Raw genomic sequence first — 18,994 nt, 5'->3', positions numbered from 1 at the left:
TCCCTTTTAAATCTTTCCCCTCTCACCTTAAATCTATATTCCCCTACTCAGTGATCATTAACCCATACTGGTGTTGCTGGACATTTCATGGTGTTTGGTATCTGGGCACTGGAAAATTATGTCACACGAGTTATTGGTCATAATTCCTAATGATTTTTCTTGTGCTGTTTTTGGGAGATGCTCATAAGACGTGAGCCTAGCCCCCCTGGAACATTGGGCAAACCTGGATAAAGTCATTCCAAACGATTGGCTAACAAGACACCAGTTGGCTGGGTTAATGTAACCAGGAGAATGAAGGCAGGAGTAAGGCAGAAAATGATGAGAGGGAACCAGCACAGAAACATAGTGACTTCATTCTCAATTGATTAATTGTATTCTTGTTCTCTTGTTCTCTCCATAGTCACACCAGAGGCCATTGGGTTTTTATCTGCAGTTGGAGTCTTTGTTGTTTTGTTGGCTGTCCTGTTCCTCTTCATCAACAAAAAACTGTGCTTTGAAAAAATTGGTGGCCTCCCATGTCTTGAACTGAAGCAAGAAAAGAAACGGGTACGAGAAAAAACGGCAATCCACAAGGGCCTCGGTGAGTGTGGTGTCATTTCTTAATGTGGGGATTCCCTTTAACCAGAGGACATGGTTAAGGTGAATAGTGAAAAGAAATCTGAGAGACAATGTTAAAGGCAGGAACAGTTACATTCTTAAAAAAATTTGGGTAGCTATGGCTCGGAAAGAAATAGAGGGAAGTGAGTTAAATTCCATAAACCAGGTTTAACGTGGAGAGGTATCTCGATCAACACAGATGAGTCAGGTTGAAGGCCCTGTTTCTGTACTATCTGACTCCATGACCCTGACTCCACATGTTTGATTAGTGAGTTTTATACTGGTATCTTCAAACAGAAGAGAAAGTTTAGAGCAATCTTACTATTTTATTGCCGAACCGCATACCTGTGGTTCATTCAAGTGGGGTCTGGGGAAATGGCTGAATGAGTTAGAGAACATCATCAAATTTTATTTTATTTTTAAAAATTTCAATATTTTTTTCAATTCTTAAATTTAGACATATAGCACGGTAACAGCCCATTTCAGCCCATGAGTCCATGTTGCCCAATTTACAGCCAATTAACCTACACCCCCGGTACATTTCCAATGGTGGGAGGAAACTGGAGCCCCCGGAGAAAACCCACGTAGATATGGGAGAATGTACAAACTACTTACAGACAGTGCGGCGTATGAACCACAGTTCCCGATTGATGGTGCTGTAAAGGTGTTGTGCTAACCGCTACATTAACCATGCCGCCCAATATTAGCCAGTATTAGTGAGTGACCCAGATCACGCTGGTTTCGCAGAACGTCATTCATTGAAATATTAGATTGACAGAAGCTTCTCGTCCATTTCTTGCCAAGCGATGCAACCAGTAGAGTTGTCTCACAGCTTCAGTAACCCGGGTTTAATACCGATCTCTTCTGCTTCCTGTGTGGAGCTTGCACGTCCTCTCTGCTTTACCTCCACGACCCTAAGATGTGCATGTTAGAAGGTTTTTTTGGCCGCTGTAAGTCTGTAGGCAGTAGTCTTTTGGGAGAGAATAAAGATGAAATGTAAAATGACTGCTTGGTGCACTCTGGACTCGGTGGCCTGAAGAGCTTGTTTCCTTGCTGTATGATCTAAGACTGCTTGACAATACTGGCATTATTATTGATAGAGTTGTCAATAGTCTAACGAGAACAGGGTGCTAATTATTTGTTAAATGGAAGTTAATTCCTTAACATTCAGAAATGGTTACTGATGACGCACCTTTATCAAAATCAAACCTGAGCTATCCTGTCTTTTTGTTGAAAATCATACCCAATAACCAGTGGATGAATAGTTCAATCTGTTATTTTAATTGACTTGTTTATCATAACTCTCCTGGCATCTCTCTCCAGATAGTCATTGAGGAAGCAAGACTGATATCAATGGCAAATGTTTTCCAGGTACCTAAGCAGCTGAATAGATGGTCTAGAATAGATGTTTAGGTATAATGAGGTTTTCTACCTGGATCATCAATTGATTACCTGATCAATATGTAATGAATTGGTTAAAATGTATTTTAATTCTGAATCTGCCATTGATTTTTTCAATGTAGCTCCTCTGATATTAACTTTTAACTGCTGCAATTTTTTCAACATTTTAAATAAGACTCATGATTTAGATTTATATCCAGTCATGCATTGAGACAGCAGATCCTAACATTTTTTTTGGTCAACTTTTGAATTGCTAACGAATGATTTTTTTGCCATTTTCGATTGTGAGCACTTGGCCAGGATTAATGCCTGCAAAGTAACCCCAGAAGCACAATTATTCAAGCTATTTTAGTGATGCAGTAAGATTTCATTTTAATAATTTGTGCTGTTTTACAGTAATAACAGGTCAGAGTAATTGCACTAATCCACCATCTCAACTGCTGCCAAGTTCCAAGTTTTATTTTTAAAAGCTATCACAGCCTTAAGATCTGCATTGCTGTGTTTTGAAATAAGACACAGTATCATTGTTAAACCAGATACTCAGAAACAAAAAGAAACAGAGGCCAGTGGGCATGTTATGCCAGCCTACATAACAAGCCCTACCCTGATTAAGAGTTGTGTGTTTATATTTTTGCAGCCCCTCCCATCCCACTAGTTCTCTTCTTTATCTGCCCCTCCCTTCCTGCAGATGGTGACTCATCTTTATGCTTCTGGAAGATCACCGGTACCCAATAAATCCGCCCACTTTCTTGTGTAAGTGTTTCACCTCAGAAGGATGATGGAAATCAGTGCATCGTCAGAGACTATTTGTTCTGTTGTGTATGAGCTGACTAACTAACCCCTCTCTCCTTTCTGTTTTCTCTTTCCAAATAACCACAAGGTCATGTAATCTGTATTCCAACTGCATTTTAAAAATGCAATATTCCACATAATCCATTTCTCCAAGTTATAATCGCCGCGTCTCATTGTCTGATCAGCGAACACATTCCTTAGTTTTGGATCATAGGTGGTGCCTATGATTAGCAGTAGCCATGAGGGGTTACAGGCTCCAGGGAAGTGGAGGGCTGGTGCAGGACACCAGAAATTGTGGAACAACCCCCAATCCCCCATTGAGAAGGAGAAACAGAGGAGACAACCCATGGGACGGTGACCACAGCAGCGGACCAGTGAGGGGTTCTGCAGCTGAAGGACCCACACAGCCAGCGAGCTGTTTGTGATTGGGTCCAGGCTGTGGATTGCTAGAGACTGGCTGAAGGGATATCAGATATTTGGAACTGGGATGCAAGAGGGTGCCGAGGGCACCTAGGATTCCTAATCATATCGGAACTTTGGATCTGGAGCTCGGGTTGCCGATGGTTTAGACGGGACACTGTATGGATGTGGAGGTTGCGGAAGCAGTAGAGGTGAATCAGTGGACACTCAGTGACTCTCGGGGGGAGGGGGGCTCTCTTTGCTTTTCTTTCTTGGACTGCAAGAGGTGCTTCAGACAAATCTGTCTGCCTTACAGCAGACAATGGGATAATTTCATGTAATATGTCACTTTTTATGATATGACAATAAATTCTTTAATCTTGAATCTAACCTTCTGATTAAATAACCCATATTAGAGATTTTCCAAGTCTATATTCCTGTTACTATTGCTCAAGCATCCTTCCTGTATTTTTCTGATGCTCCAATAGCCTTTTGTATAAATGGGATACCTTAAGCTATACCCAGCACTGTACTCCTGCCAGAAATTCAGCCTCTTATCTTGTAGGTGAGACTCAATAATGAGAACTCAAAGTATGCAGAGCAACTACGAGGACATGGTAGCTGGGAAAAATTCGGCTATTGTTCATCTTCTATCTTCATAATGACAAAGTGAATGCCTGAACTGATTGTTACCCCTTCCAGGGCAGCAGGAACAGTAGGTATTCTGCAGTGACACCAAGGTGTGGAATCTGGGAGTTCTGCAGATCCTGAAAAGTGCTGTCAAAGGCATGGAAAGTGCAGGTCTGCTTTATGATGGAATGACAATAGATCTCACAAGAGACCACTGGGCCCAGCCAAAGAAGATGTACAGTTCCTCCATTATGTTTGGGACAAAGACCCTTTTTTTTTCCTTTACTTGCCCCTGTGCTCCACATTTATAGATGTGTAATCAAACAATTCACATGTAAATAAAGATTTTTTTTTCAAGGTTATTTGTATACATTTTGGTTTGACCATGTAGAAATTGCAGCACTTTTTTTATACATCGTTCCCCCATTTCAGGGCACCATAATGTTTGGGACATTTGGTTTCACATGTATTTGTGAGTACTTGGATATGTTTAATTGCCTCATCGGTGCAGGTATAAGGAAGCTACATGTGAAAGCTTTTGATCACCTTTGGAATCTGTAGTTGCCATTTTTCAACATGAGGACCAGAGTTGTGTCAAAGAAGCCATTGTGAAGCTGAAAAACAAGAATAAAACAGTAAGATTCATCACCCAAACCTTAGGGTCACCAGAATCAACAGTTTGTAACATCATTAAGAAGAAAGAGCGTACTGATGAGCTCAGTAATCATAAAGGAACTGGTACTCCAAGGAAAATCTCCGCTGCTGATAACAGAAGAATTCCTGTCCTAATGAAGAAATTTCCCCAAATGCATGTGCAACAGATCAGAAACACTCTTCAGGAAGCAGGTGTGGATGTGTCCATGACTACTGTCCGCAGAAGACTTCATGAACAGAAATACAGAGGCTACACTCCAAGATGCAAACCATGACAAACGTGGTCTGCTTTGGATCTTGGACAGTTCCTTTACACCTCCACACTTTGCTCTTGCCATCACTCTGATGCAGGTTTATCTTGGTCTCATCTGTCCACAAGTCCTTTTTCCAGAATTCTGCAAGCTCTTTTAATGACTTCTTGTCTAACTGTAATCTGGCCATCCTTTCTGTGGCCAAACTCCTGCAGTGTAGCCTCTGTATTTTTTTCATGAAGTCTTCTGTGGACAGTAATCTGAAACACCTGGGAAGCCAAATGTCCCAAACATTATGGTGCCCTGAAATGAGGGGGGTCTATGTATATTTTAAAAAAAAATGCTGTAATTCCTACATGGTCAAACCAAAATGTGCACGAATAATCTGGAATGTGCGCTTTAATTACATGTGAATGGTTTGATTACAAATGTAAAATTGTGGAGCGAAGGAGCAAATAACGGAAAAAAGTGCCTTTGTCCCAAACATTATGGAGGGCTCGTGACGCCTAATTACACCCTTTGTGATTACTGAGATTGCCAGTAGGCTCATTCTTCTTAATGGTGTTTCAAACAGCTGATTTTGGTAATCCTAAGATTTGGGCGATGTCTCTTATTGTTTTATTCTTGCTTTTCAGCCTCATAATGGCGCTTTTTTTTTTTAACTTCTATTGGCATTGCTCTGGTCCTCATGTTGAAAAATGGTAACTACAGACTCCAAACAGAGAGCTTAGAAGCAAGGCTAGCTCTCTTATACCTGCATCAATTGATCCAATGAAACATACCACAGTAATCTGAAACACCTGGGAAGCCAAATGTCCCAAACATTATGGTGCCCTGAAATGAGGGGGGTCTAGGTATATTTTTTAAAAAAATGCTGTAATTCCTACATGGTCAAACCAAAATGTGCACGAATAATCTGGAATGTGCGCTTTAATTACATGTGAATGTAAAATTGTGGAGCGAAGGAGCAAATAACGGAAAAAAGTGCCTTTGTCCCAAACATTATGGAGGGCTCGTGACGCCTAATTACACCCAATTAACGGGCAAACCCCATACCGTTTTGAAGGGTAGGAGAAAACTGCAGCACCCAGAGGAAACCCAAGCAGACACGAGAAGAACTTACAAACTCCTTACAGACAGCATTGGTTTGAACCCGGGTCGCTGACGTTGTAAAAGTGTTGCTCCAACTGCTATGCTAACCGTGCAGCTCCCAGTTGTGCATGAACTGCTTTCCATCCACTCCATCAAGCAGCATGGACTCGCTCTTGGATCACTCCAGTATTTGCACTGCTGTGGTGATTCAGGTTATCCAAACAGTCAACAAAACACTTCCCTAATTGGATGATTCATGAGAGGTATCCAAAATAGTAAAGGTGACCTTTCTTTCAAAAGAAATGGATGTTTAATGTATTGTCGCATCTCACCTTAAATATAAGTTTCTATGTTTTAAATTCCAATCTCGGCTCAGAATGCAGCGCACAATATCCTAATGATTAGAAGGAGCAAACATTGAGAACTAAAATAGTTCATGCAGCCCTACACAATGTTTTGTTGATAAAATCATACTGAAATTGTCACTGACATGCGCAAGGCTCAGAGGTCTCATCACTCTAGCATTACGCCACTTATTCTCTGCACCTCCACAGGTTGCGTTGTTTGGCAGCTTTCTGCACCGTAATATCCAAACATCTTTTAATTATGGAACATTTCTGATCCTGGCAAATTACTCTTGCATGAATTATAAGCTTTTAAAGTCATGTTAAGGTCTAATTACTGCTTGGCAAATCATCTGGAGCCAAACAAATTAATTTTATGTTTTGTGCATTGTAATTCCCTTAGATATATGCTTCAGAATATAATAGATGTTAAAATAATAGTTACTTTTGAGCTTTTAAAAATGTTTTGTTTTTCAGCCTCTGTCTTAAAGTTGTGTTCTGATACTTGCTTTGCACTCTGTATAAAATGTTACCCCAAAAATGTGGATCATGTTTTTTGGTTTATTACCTGTGAGAGGTGCTCAGCTGCTTGCCAGAAATCTCGCTCTCATCCAACAGCATCTGCTCTCTGATGATAACCTATATCAGGAGGGGAAGCCCTTGCCACCAGAGATCAATGCATCTTTGTGTGCAGAATTGCCTGAAGCCAACTGTAAAATCTTGTAACTCTGCTGTTATTGGCATCGCTGTACATACTTTTAATTTCTCTGCCCAGCTCAGGTAGCCAAGAGGGACCACGCTTTTTTTGATTTGTATTTTTTTTTTGCGGCTATCAATCTTTGTGGATCAGGGTGGATGAACAGCGAAAATATTAACCATTTCTTTTGATAGCTACTAGTTCTGTTCATCACTAGTTTTGGTTAAAAGCAGTTGAACAACGAATGATTGGAAAAACAACTACAGTTTGGGGTTGCACCTAATGGACTCCCCTAGTTTGAGGGCTTAAATTTTAGGGAAATAAACTCCTAGGTTTTAGATCATTATGGAAATAAAATCAAACCAAATTTTGGAACCCAGTTTATTATGTTTTAATAACTTATATTTCAGGGTTTCAATGCTTCAATTAAAGTTTTGCAAAATAGGAACAAATGTGAAAATGCAGACACGAACAAGTGACATTTGGAAAAATAAATAGTAAATTTCATTGGATGAATTTACCAGTTTGTATGGGGATATCGCTGGTTGAAACTTGAATGAGAGGTGTCCTCCTCCCCCCCCGCCCCCCCAAGCACAATGTACAGATGCATTAAAAATGTTGCTTGCTGCAGCTATATTGCAGTAATACTGGCTTTATTGTATGAATGTTCCACCCCTGGAGCAACACCATGGGCCATCCAAAATAATTCCCTGCACCACCTGATGTTCTCACTCCAATTAAGAACTCAAAATTATCTTCTTATCATCCAAATGAATGATTTGAATGAATCAGTCAGTTACCATCCCTCAAAATGTCCGGTGGATTAGCGCCTAGTTAAAATAACAGTCAGTTTTTCTCCTTAGTGAGAATTTCTCTTGGTTTGCTTACACCTGGGTCCAGAAGGCATGCCTTGACTCTTGGAGACTCCAGGAAGGTTGCAAAGATCATGGGGTGATTATGATTATGGTTATTCTTTATTCACATCAAAATGTAGACACCAAAAATGATTAGTACATTTAAACAATTTAGAGACGGATTCAGAAATTAGAGCCAGGATTAGTCTGACATATTAAGAAAAAATATTAATAGTTCTGCAGAATGAACGTCAATGTTAATGATCATGAGGTGGTACTTTGGTGGTGGAGGATAGAGGAGCCACTATAAGAGTCTAACTGGGTGCAGAAGCAGAAGGTTATTGAATATCGATGAACGTTGTGAAGGCATTTAATGCTGTGGTCTCACTGCTTCAGGTATATCAGCTTGATTCTAATTTCTGGTACTATACTGGAGGAGTTTGCACACACCCTTGCTGATCACATCAGTGCTGTCATCACCACTCAAAGATCTGTGCGTATTTTAATTAGTTACTGAAAATTACTCCTTCATGTAGTTAAGTGGCAAAAGACCCAAATGGGCATTGACAGGCATGTGAATAAGTTGTGGGCAAAATCGCAGAGTTGCTCTGCTGGTAGCTGGCATAGACTGAATGGCTTTCTTCTGTGCCATACAACATGGAGCAATATGGCCCAGTGCAGACCCTTTGGCCCATGATGTTGTGCTGACATTTATAAACCTACACCAATTTGACCTAACTCTTCTTGCCCTCACAATCCATAAACCTCCATTGTTTTACATCTGTGTACCTTTTAAATGTCCCTATTGTATCAGCCTCCATCACCAGCCCTGACAATCAATGCTAGACACCAACCACTCTAATGTAAAAAAAAAATCTGTTGCCAAATCTAACTTTTCCTCCACTCACTTTATGATATCCTCTTGTATTGCCCATTGCGGCCCTGGATAAAATATTCTGGCTGTCCACTCTATCTATGGATCTCAGAATACACCTCATTTCAGTTGCCTCTCAGCCTCTGTTGCTCCAAAGGGAAAACCCTTAGTTTGTGCAACCTTTTTACAAACTGCATGCTTTCCAATCCAGCAGCATCCAAATAAATCTCAGCGACACCCTCTCTGAATCTTTCACACTCTTCCTAATTCTATGAATATGCAAGTTACTATAAAAGGATTGATGAAGATCGATAAAAATGTAAACACATCTTTGGGATGTGTTTCCAGAGGGTCAGGTATGAACCTTGGTAGATCAGCTTGTAGGGGAGATATTTGGCTCTTCACATTGAAAGTGAGTAAAAGATTCACTAGAATTTCAGTTCGGGGGAGGGGGAGGGAGGGGGAGGTGGGGGGGGGGAACCGACACACACCATTTATTCCTGTAAGGTGAGGATCTATTCCTAAAGAATAATAGATGTGGAGCAGTCATCTTGAGTTTGTTGGGCTGGTTTTAACTCAAGGGCATAAACATAAGATAATCAATACATTTTTTAGGAAGTTTAACAGGCAGTGCTTGTGACAGCCAGGAAAGTTTAGGGTAAACTAAGTAAACACAGGAGGGAGATAGGAACAGATGGATATTTTGGACGAACCACAGTGGTGTGAGGCACAGACTCCAGCATAGACCAATGGAGCTTTGTGACATTTTTGCTATAAGTTGCAATATGTCCCCAATGATTGCAGCAATTTTAAGGTTACAACTAGAGCACACAGAGTAGCAACAGCATGTTGACATAACCGTACCCTGCAGTCATCCTCACTGTGGTGGCCTTGAGTACTGACATTGTCAACAGAAGAGCCAGGCACCCCTCACTGACTGGAAAACAGGGTAATTCACAGACCTCGTTGCTGATGCATAACTTTGTGGGTGTCTCCTTCTCCCTGGTAGATTAAGAAACATTTGATAATAGATAGTTTGACTGATGCCTGACGATAAAAAGAATTGGTGACTGTTGGGTGAGAACATCAGCAGTGAATGTGAAGCAGCTGAGGTTTGATGGTGCAAAGATAAATCTATAAATTCCAGGAATTGTAGGCTAGGAAATTAATTGATGCTTAGAGATTCCAGTGCATATATTTATTTTTCAGGATATCAGTATATCAAACTGCGAGGCAAGAGGATTTCACTTCTTTTCAATCTTTAGTTGTACCAAGGCATGTCTTTCAATTCTTTGTAACGACAGTTATTGGAATCGAACAGTAGAATTCTTACTTAATTCATTTACTTTTTAACTTCATAAGTTATTTAAATTATGTATAGCAAGCCTCAAATTAATACTTTCTTTTATGCCAAAAAATGTTAAGTTGGCCCATTTTGATGAGTATTTTTGTTTAAAAATCTACTTATGGTTCTTGACTGGTGTGGATTCAGCTTATGTATTTATTTATTTAATTTTTAACCTGGCATTCCTTAGCAGCGTTTTGTCTCTCCTGGGCAAGATTGGGGATGTTTCTAGAGATTGACAGTATGTAGATTTTAATTTATTTTGATCCTCATTCTGTAGCTCCCAACAAAGTAGCTGTTGATAGATTAAAACATCTGAACCACTGGTGATCAAGAACCACTCATTTCATTAGCCATGGCTTCTGAAGAAATTTCCAAGAAGGATCCAGCCTTGCAGTCTTTATTTGCTAGGATGTCTCAGATGTCTCAATCATTCCAACAAACTGGGAGCTCCATTTCCAAAGCATTTCTAAATATTTCTCAAGGTGCACCTAGTCAGCCCAATCAATTATTGAACTCTGGGGCATCAGGCACCTCAACAAAGCCAGAGCAAGAGAGCCCAGAGCCAGGGGCTCAGGTAACAGATCCCATCTTGAGTGCTGTTGATGCTAATGCGAGAAGTGTAACTGATGATGCACAAGCAACAACTGCCGATAAATTTCAACCTCCAGAGGATTACAATGCTGAGATAGGAATGTACCATCATGATGTTGAGACAAGTCAAAGACAGTCTGATGCTCACATTCTGCAAGATGAAGATCTAGGGCGCGACTCCTTATGTTTATACGATGGAATAGATTCAACTGCTAGAAAGGGCATTGATGATAGCAAAATGGATGCTTATGGCTTTGAACCTCCAAATTCCCTTGCTGCCATTCCAGAAGAAACGGATTATATGAATTATCAGAAAGGATCCAATCACATGTATGTCAATGTTAACTGTGAGCCATTTTATGAAGAGCTTGGAATTGATCCGGAATTTAAGGCAGGTAAGAAGAAAAGGAAAAGCTCCCACTTAAGTGATGAAATAGTCAGATAAATTGCACTCTCTTCTACTTCTAAAATCTTTCACCTGCTTGTTTCACCTATTGGAGTCCATCATTATTTCTGATGTAATGAGAGTGCAATATGCTTTAAAATCCATGTAACTGTTGGTATTGAATAGATTTTTTTATCTTGTTTAGTACATGTATAAATTAGTTTAATTGTTTAAAATATAATTTAAATAATTGTTAATCAATTATAATGGGAATTATTGTTTTCATTTCTGTGGTGCAAATGCAAATGGAGTTTGAATCTAATTTGATGGTGGTGGTGGAATCAATAAGGGTGTGAAATTCTGTTAAAATTATAAATTGTCCAGAACAGAATTTCTGTAACTACATTATTTGTTTGCATGACTAGATTTTTTTTTGTATGCAATTAGGAAAAAACATCCCTATTTATCATTACAGTTCTTCCTAATGGTGTTGGGGGCTTCTTTGCTCACATCCTCATTCCAACACAGTAACATTGTGTCTTCCTCAATAATTAATGATTATTTCCTGCAGTAAATTAAGAAAAGAAAACTATTTCAATAAAATGCAGAGCAAAAAAAAAATCAATGTGCCACAAAAGGCAGTTGTAAATTTGGTTACTGTCAATGTTTTAAAGCATCTCATAGAGCTTAGTTTCAATTATACCTAGATCCACCTATTGGTTGTGCTCTGTCCCAGCCAGAGCCATCTCAAGACTCAAACGCATCATTTTCTTAATCCACTTAATGATATAGAGTTGCTGAGGTGGCTTCCAGTTTAATTCCTCATGGTTTGACTTTTACACTGGACACCAAATTTTATCAAGAGGTTTGCTTCCTGGAAACAAATTGGGGATTATGATAGACAACTTCAATCTGAACACAAAGATAAGTTCAGAGTTGTTTTATCATGTAGGAGGTTGGAGAAACATTAACTTTTACTGAATTTAGCTTGTTGATAATTGCATGATGATGCTGACTCATTACGTTAGTTCAACAGACCTAAAAAAAAATGTTCTGCCACATATTTTCATTTGTACTCAGCATCTGATACCTCTCTTGTCAGTGTCCAGCAATAGTCAGCCAGCATTGATGGATTCAAGTTGCTCTGATACCCCTTTTCCATGGTCACACTGTCCTGGTGAAATTATTCACCATATTAGTCACTGCCTGCACCGAGATTAGCAGGGAAGAAATGCAAACTTCATGGTTTTGTCTGCTTGAAATAGACCTAAAACATGACAGGAAATCACAAAAATAGGTTCTATCTAAACAAAAAAATGTATGTGATAGGAAAATTTTAAGGGTGATTTAAGGGATCAGCCCAAAATCTCTAAAATATACCCAGAAGTGTTCAGGAAGCAAAATCTTCGGTGTCCAGACACCCCCTGCAGTCCAGGCTAAAGAGCCACACTTACCTTTAAAATGGAAAGGTTAACTGCATGCATTCATACTGAACATCAGTAGCCCCTTTCATACTTGCAGTGATCCCAGGAATTAACCACCAATCAGCCTTTAAACTTTGCAGTGTGAAAGTAAAATTAGCTCAACGCTGGCATCAGATGATGTCATCTCACGCTGGAGATTGACAGCTTCGACCCCTAGTACAATCCCCGGCGTCTGCAGACAACGATGTTACAATAAGGCAAGTGTGAGCCCAGAGGACCCCAAAACCCAGTACCAATAGAAATTCACCAAGATAAATGGTTACTTAAACAAAAGTTGCTTTTAATTATCTTTAAACTTGAAAACAGGAGCAAACTTTAACTTATTACTATTGACTTAACTTAACCCCCTTCTAATTCAAGTGCACGTGTATGTAATGTGTATATAAGTTCAAAAAACATTATTTAATTCACAGTCCAATCTGACTTCTCACTCCTCTAAATTCACCGGTATCAGGCAATTCTTATAATGCGCACAGAATTTAACATTTATACATTTCACCAGGTTTTGGTGTTTGAAAGGTAAATGGTTACTGCTCAGGTAGGTTCTTGTCAGTTTTCAGAGAATTTGTTGCTTATTGGACACCCACAATTGATCCCTTCTGATCAGCCACTTCAGTGTCTTGCCGAAGAAATTTGCCCCATCAGGGTTTTCCAGATGATAACCTCTTTCTTTCATGTCACCACAGAGTTCCTTTTCTGTTTCCCTTATTTCAAGTGAAACATTATGCAGCCAGTCCTCTCCTCTTGCATGAGCCAAAAAGGCTTTGACCAGGCTGAACTAAGAACTCACAACCCATCTTCAAAATGGGGTTTTCCACAAGCTTGCCAGCTTGTCCTGTTCCAGTCCCAGTTGCTGCTGCTGAACTGTAGAACTGAATTCTCTCTCTCTCTCACTCAGAAAAAACCACATGACCCTCCTAATTGAACTTAAACAGACTGCAGCTCCGGACCTAATCTTTCAAGTTCGTTCATCTTTTGCTTTCCAAAACAATAATCCATTACTCCACAGCTCATCTAATTAACACCTACTTGTGAAGTTTTTATAGGCATTCTTCAAAGTTTGCGCAAAGGCACTCGGAGCCTCGACTGTCTGGCTTGAGCAGAGCTCTGGCATTTTAAATGAGATCTGTTTTGAAGTGTTTGCATGTGACCTACACAAAAAAAACCTGCCACAATTTATCTCCTTTAAAACATATAATAAAAAATATAACATAATCTGTCAAAGTGAAATGGGTAATTGCATTGTGGGATTGAAATGACCCAAGTTTTTGTGTGAGTGCAGGAACATGAAGGAAGAAAAGATTAAAATGAAGGTATAAACATTGCTATAGAAAAATTGCAGTGGGAGAGAAAGAGGGAGGAAATAAATAGCAATAGCGGACAAGTTTTAAACACCATGGGAAAATTGGTAGTGCTATAATGCACAATCTATTAAGACCATGGGAAAAAGCAATGGCGGACCTGCCTTTCCATAATGCAAGGCAGCAGTGAAACCCCTCCATGAATGCTCTATGCATGCAGCCAGGCATACAACCCTTTCTCTGCTACATAGAATTTTGGGAGGGCAGGTCTGCCATTGCATTTTCCCACGCTATTTATAAATTGTACACGATAGTGCTACCAACTTACCCACGCTATATAAATTGTACACAATAACGCTACAAACATTCCCATGCTATATAAATTGTGGACTATAGCGCTACAAACTTTCCACACTATATAAATTGAGTGCAATAGTGCCACCACCTTTCCCACCCTGTTTAAAAATTGTGTGCTATTGCTATTTATTGCTACCACTTTCCCACTGTCCCTTATAAAGGTTGGTACAAGAAGGGCTCATACTGTGCTGTACATAAAGCTTAATTATGATATAATTAGGCATGATTAATTCTGTTCAAATATAAGATCTTAATACATTGATCAGGTTTTAGGGCAGGTCCACCATCGCTTGATGCATCATGACATGCCCGTAGAAGGTAGAACAGTCCTAACCCCTGGGATGGCTTCTTGCAAGTATGAAAGCATTCAGTGTCCCAGTTAGGAGTGGTCCAGTGTGAAAGCCAAACCACCTCCCCCCCCCCCCCCCCCACCATTCCTATCCCAGGACACTGAATGGCCAATTTAGTGGGATGCAAGTGTGAAAGGGGCTAATGATAGTTCAGAGTTTGAGATCTAAAATTGTTAGATGATCACTGTGGCATAGCCTTCCTGCCCCAGAGAAAGGGATACTGTAAGTGGGTGAGTAGTTCCCCCTGCACCGCAACCTCCCCTCCCCTCCCCCCCCCCCCCCCCCCCCCCCGTTCTAGATGGGAGTGCTCCACTGGATGCCAATCTTCTCCTGACAATACAAGACTCCATTTAATAAATGGATTGGAACTAAGTCTTTCAGCTCAGTGGTGGAAATGCCACCACTGCTCGTGCTTTTGCCCTGCAGTCAAGAAGTATTCTTCCTGATCCTGCAATTTCAGTTTCCACTTGGAATTGTTTTAATGACAGTAATTACTCATCGCAATTAAATTAGCTAAATTCACACCAGTTCAAAAATGCAATCCAAATTTAAACTATTTTCATTTCATTTAAGTAGTCTAATAAATCAAAATGAAAGCTGGTCTTCTCTTCGCTTGCATACAAAAAAAACATTGGAACTGCCAAATCAGTTTTGCTGCTGTGAATTAGCAGATTATCCTGATATCATTGCTGGGTTTCATTTGTACTGCATTTTGCCAATTCATGCTATTTTCTCTTTGCATTTATATTGTTCATTGTCGTCACTTGTTTTATTTTGCTTCAAACTGTTCATTTTTGCAGGTAGTTTTTGTCAAGTGCTGTTATGTGCTGTCCTATAAAAGGCTGATTTTCCTTCCATGTCTTTTTGTTAACCAAATAAAACACATTCAAGTACTGCAAGATCAAAAGGAAACTTAGTACGTAGTATGAAATGTAGCAAAATCAAATTTCTGAATCCATTGTCGGGTTGCCCACACCATTCGTATCAAGCAGGTTGACTGGAGATTCATGTGTCTTGTTGCACAACCAATAATCTGTTAGTCTTGATTGCTTTGTGGGATCACCTTCACTTAGCTTCCATCTGGGTATACAATGGATCTCATGATGGACAGGGAGATTGTATGGAAGATGTACTAAACAGAAAGATGGAATGAATGTGTGATGTTTTGAATGGCATGGTGGTTGGTTGACAAATTTGGAACGAGGAAACCAAGCCTGTTGGAAGGTGATGGTGCGATGCAAGATGCTAATCTCCTTATTGGCTGGAAGTATGGATATAATGCAAAGGAGGGTGGACAAGTTCTGCACATTGGAGAGAACTGCTCCAGTTGATCATTGCCATTGTAAGTGCCACTGTTATGCTAGCATTGGCATCACAAGGGGGTGTGGAGGGTGCGGTCAGCATCGGGTGACACAAAAATGACTGTCTATAGAATTTTTATGCTGTGTATCAGCAGAAATTTATTATTTTTTATTAAAAAATCCCTGTAGTTAGCTATAGCAACACAAGCATTTTTTGTAAGCCCAGCTTACCTGTACCTATAAGGCTAAAACTCATTGCTAACTTACTTTTTGAACCTTCTAATATGGTCCAGTTAGAGCTGTCATCATTATGCAATTACACTGATGTTTTGAATCACGTGGTTTTGTCTGCACGCGCTACAAGCACGTGCTGTTGTTTTCGTCGCTGCTGTTCTTTTTATAGTTGTTACTTTTGCAAATTTTCTGGTGTTTTAACTACAATATTGTGGTAATTAGTATTTGGGATTTACCAGTAACATTGGTACAAAAAACATTACTAAGGATTCTGTATGGTCTGGCACAAGAGGAGGTCCATGGGGGAGAGTTTAGGGGGAACACCACGAGTTATCGCACCAGGTGACACCATCCCTAGTGGCGCCACTGTTTGCCAGATGTTATCTTTGAAACATTGAATGCAACACCTCATATGACTGGATGCTGACTTGCAACTTTGACCAAAGATCAAAGAATATCACTCCAATGCTGTGAAAAGTGCAAAAACATAGGAGGGCAGTCTGGCAAGATGGCGTGGATATAGATGCGGGGACATGATAGCTGGCTGGCTTGCTTGACCTGTTTAGGACCCCCCTCCCCATTGCTCTGATATCTTCCCTATCAAATCAATTGATAAAAGGAGAAGTCTAATGGTGGGGTGGGGGGGGGGGGTGGGTGGAGCGGGATGTCTCTAATGATGGGCCCTTTGGGGGAAGAAAATTCTAATGACGCAATCCTCAGTCATATCCAACTTTAAATGTTTTATTTTTGATTGGCAGTGAAAAAATATCTCTATAAAGTCTCTGAAAATTAAGGGCTGAGAGAAAATAGAGGGGAGAAAAAAGCACAAAATAAAATGTGGAAGACAGATTTATATCTTACAATATGATTCTTTTTCATGTCAGCAGTGCATTTTGGTTGCCTTGGTAATTGCTTTATTCAGGTATGTATGTGGGTGAGCAATAAATTGGTCTAAATGCTGCTAAGTTGTATGGCATCCTGAAAGATATCATTAGGAAAAACACACAATGCTGGAGAAAGCTGTCAAGCAGTCCCCTTTATATAGCAAAGGTAAAAGTACAAAACCAACATTTCGGGCTTGAGACCTTCATCAAGATATGGAAAATTATCAGCAAGTGTCTGAGCAAAAGATTTTAAATTAGTGCATAGCTATTAATCTGTTTGAGGCTCTAAGTGGTCAGATATTGGGTCTGACAAAGCTTTGTCTATTCCTCTGGTCATATCATTTTATAACTATCCAGTGCAACAGAGTGATATAATCCTGCATTGTAATATGTATGTCCAAACTTTTGTGTACTCATATTAGAAGACAGTTACCATTGCCACCAGGTGGTAATTATAAGATGGTTATGTGTACACAGCACAGAATGATTACTAAAAGTTGATCCACTCCAGAGTAGCATTTCAATGCAAACATCGAGCCCCTCGTGGTTCAAGCTGTAGACCGATTATGATTCAGACTGGATGCCACTGAATGCAATCTCTGTTTCTTGGCTGGAAAGCTTTAAGGAGACGTGGGCTTCATTTGTAAATTTGCTGCTGTCTCAAACCAGCACTTGTGGCCCATTTTGTGTCTTTTCAACTAATTTGTTTTAGAGATGATCAGAATGACTCAAAACCAATATTGTTTCATGTTTTAAATTGAAAGAAAATTGGGAGGTGGATTTAATGATCAAGTTCCAGGAAATGATGATTTTAAAATAGTCTCCAGTGATGTATAACTTTGTCCTTCTGAAGTTAAGATTCACAGAAGAGCTTGTGAACTCACCCAGGGATGTTTATCTAAAACAGATGGATATTCTCTCTTATTTATGGATAATTGGGTACCCAGTCATACTTTGGGATTGAGACTGAGATGAAGTAAGAAATAACTATGGCAGTTGTCCGTGATGCAGTATGAATGGAAGGGTGAGATTGGGATGGAAGCAGCAAACAAATGCCTGATAAGTTCAGTCCAATTTTAAAATCATAACTCAAAAGGAAAATCTGTCAAGGTGGAACTTGTACATAATGAAGAGAGAAGTTGCAATAGTTCCTCAACATATATTCTTTCTGTACCTGTGCCCCGTAGTTATATCCAGTGTGATGGTCTTTGTTATGGTCCACCACTTGCTGCAGATCCACCACAAATAACTTCCACAAATAAAGTCGCAAACTGCTGCTGCACGGTTCTAAAGACAGGATGGACTTCAGTCTTTTTTGTTTTTGCACTTTTCACATTTTGGAGTGATATACTTCTTTGATCTTTGGTCAAGTCACCATGAACCAGCTTCCTTTCCGTTTATAGAAAGTGAGGTTCTCGCACTTGCTCTACCATTTGATCGTGGCGGATTTATTCTAACCTTTGTTAGGTCTGCTTTGTTCATGAATGAGTGAGACAAACACCAGGCTGAGTCGAAATCAGGGTTCTTTGTTCTTTATTACCGGATTGTAACACTTGCGACTAACAATGTTAGTCGGAGAATGCATTCTGCCGTTATCAGCAAAATGGTGATTTTTTATACCCTTGGATACGTGCTTAGAACATCATCATATCATTACTTGTCCAATGACTAAAACTGTTGCTATCCTTTCCCTGCTAGCTTCCTGCCTCTCAATCCATCAATGTCTCTCTTATCTTGTAAGTACAAGGATGCATTCACATCTTGTTACAGCCCTGCACAGGGTAACTCCTTACACATTCCCATCTCATGATGTTTTACCTAACAGGAGTACAAGGACACCTCCCCTTCTTGTTACAGCCCTGCACAGGGTAACTCCTTACACATTCCCATCTCATGATGTTTTACCTTACACCTTTCAACCTCATTCTCCTGCCTTCTCCCTGTAATCTTTGACACCCTTACTAATCAAGAACCTATCAATTTATGCTTTAATTATACCCAATGACTTGACCTCCACAGCCATCTGTGGGTGGGGGAGAGATCCTCAACATTCCCCAGAAATTCAGAGGCTATTTGAAAATCTTCCACATTGGCAGGCAATTGATTAAACTCAAGCGTGTGGCAAGTCGAAGGAAGACCACAACAGTGGCACGATACTATCTAAAAGGAAAAAG

At 39.9% G+C, this 18,994-nt stretch overlaps 1 protein-coding gene across 6 annotated transcripts in view; it reads left to right on the top strand.

The window, feature by feature from the left end:
- The first annotated feature begins 490 nt into the window (after nucleotides 1-490).
- Nucleotides 491-18,994, top strand: part of LOC138753363 (synaptotagmin-16-like) — a 70,574-nt gene continuing 52,070 nt past the window's right edge. For 5 of the 6 annotated variants that reach the window (XM_069916261.1, XM_069916260.1, XM_069916259.1 and 2 more), the window contains exons 1-3: nucleotides 491-580; nucleotides 2,687-2,751; nucleotides 10,211-10,919. In XM_069916261.1, coding sequence (XP_069772362.1) covers nucleotides 10,286-10,919 — 634 coding nt within the window. In that variant the 5' untranslated portion in view covers nucleotides 491-580; nucleotides 2,687-2,751; nucleotides 10,211-10,285. The remainder of the gene's footprint in view (nucleotides 581-2,686; nucleotides 2,752-10,210; nucleotides 10,920-18,994) is intronic. The other variant, XM_069916258.1, reaches the window with a different exon arrangement.

This window comes from Narcine bancroftii, chromosome 2 (assembly GCF_036971445.1).
Source record: "Narcine bancroftii isolate sNarBan1 chromosome 2, sNarBan1.hap1, whole genome shotgun sequence".
Classification (NCBI taxonomy): Eukaryota; Metazoa; Chordata; class Chondrichthyes; order Torpediniformes; family Narcinidae; genus Narcine; species Narcine bancroftii.
The sequence above is the reverse complement of the archived record's forward strand: the minus strand, read 5'-3'. Positions and strand labels throughout refer to the sequence as shown.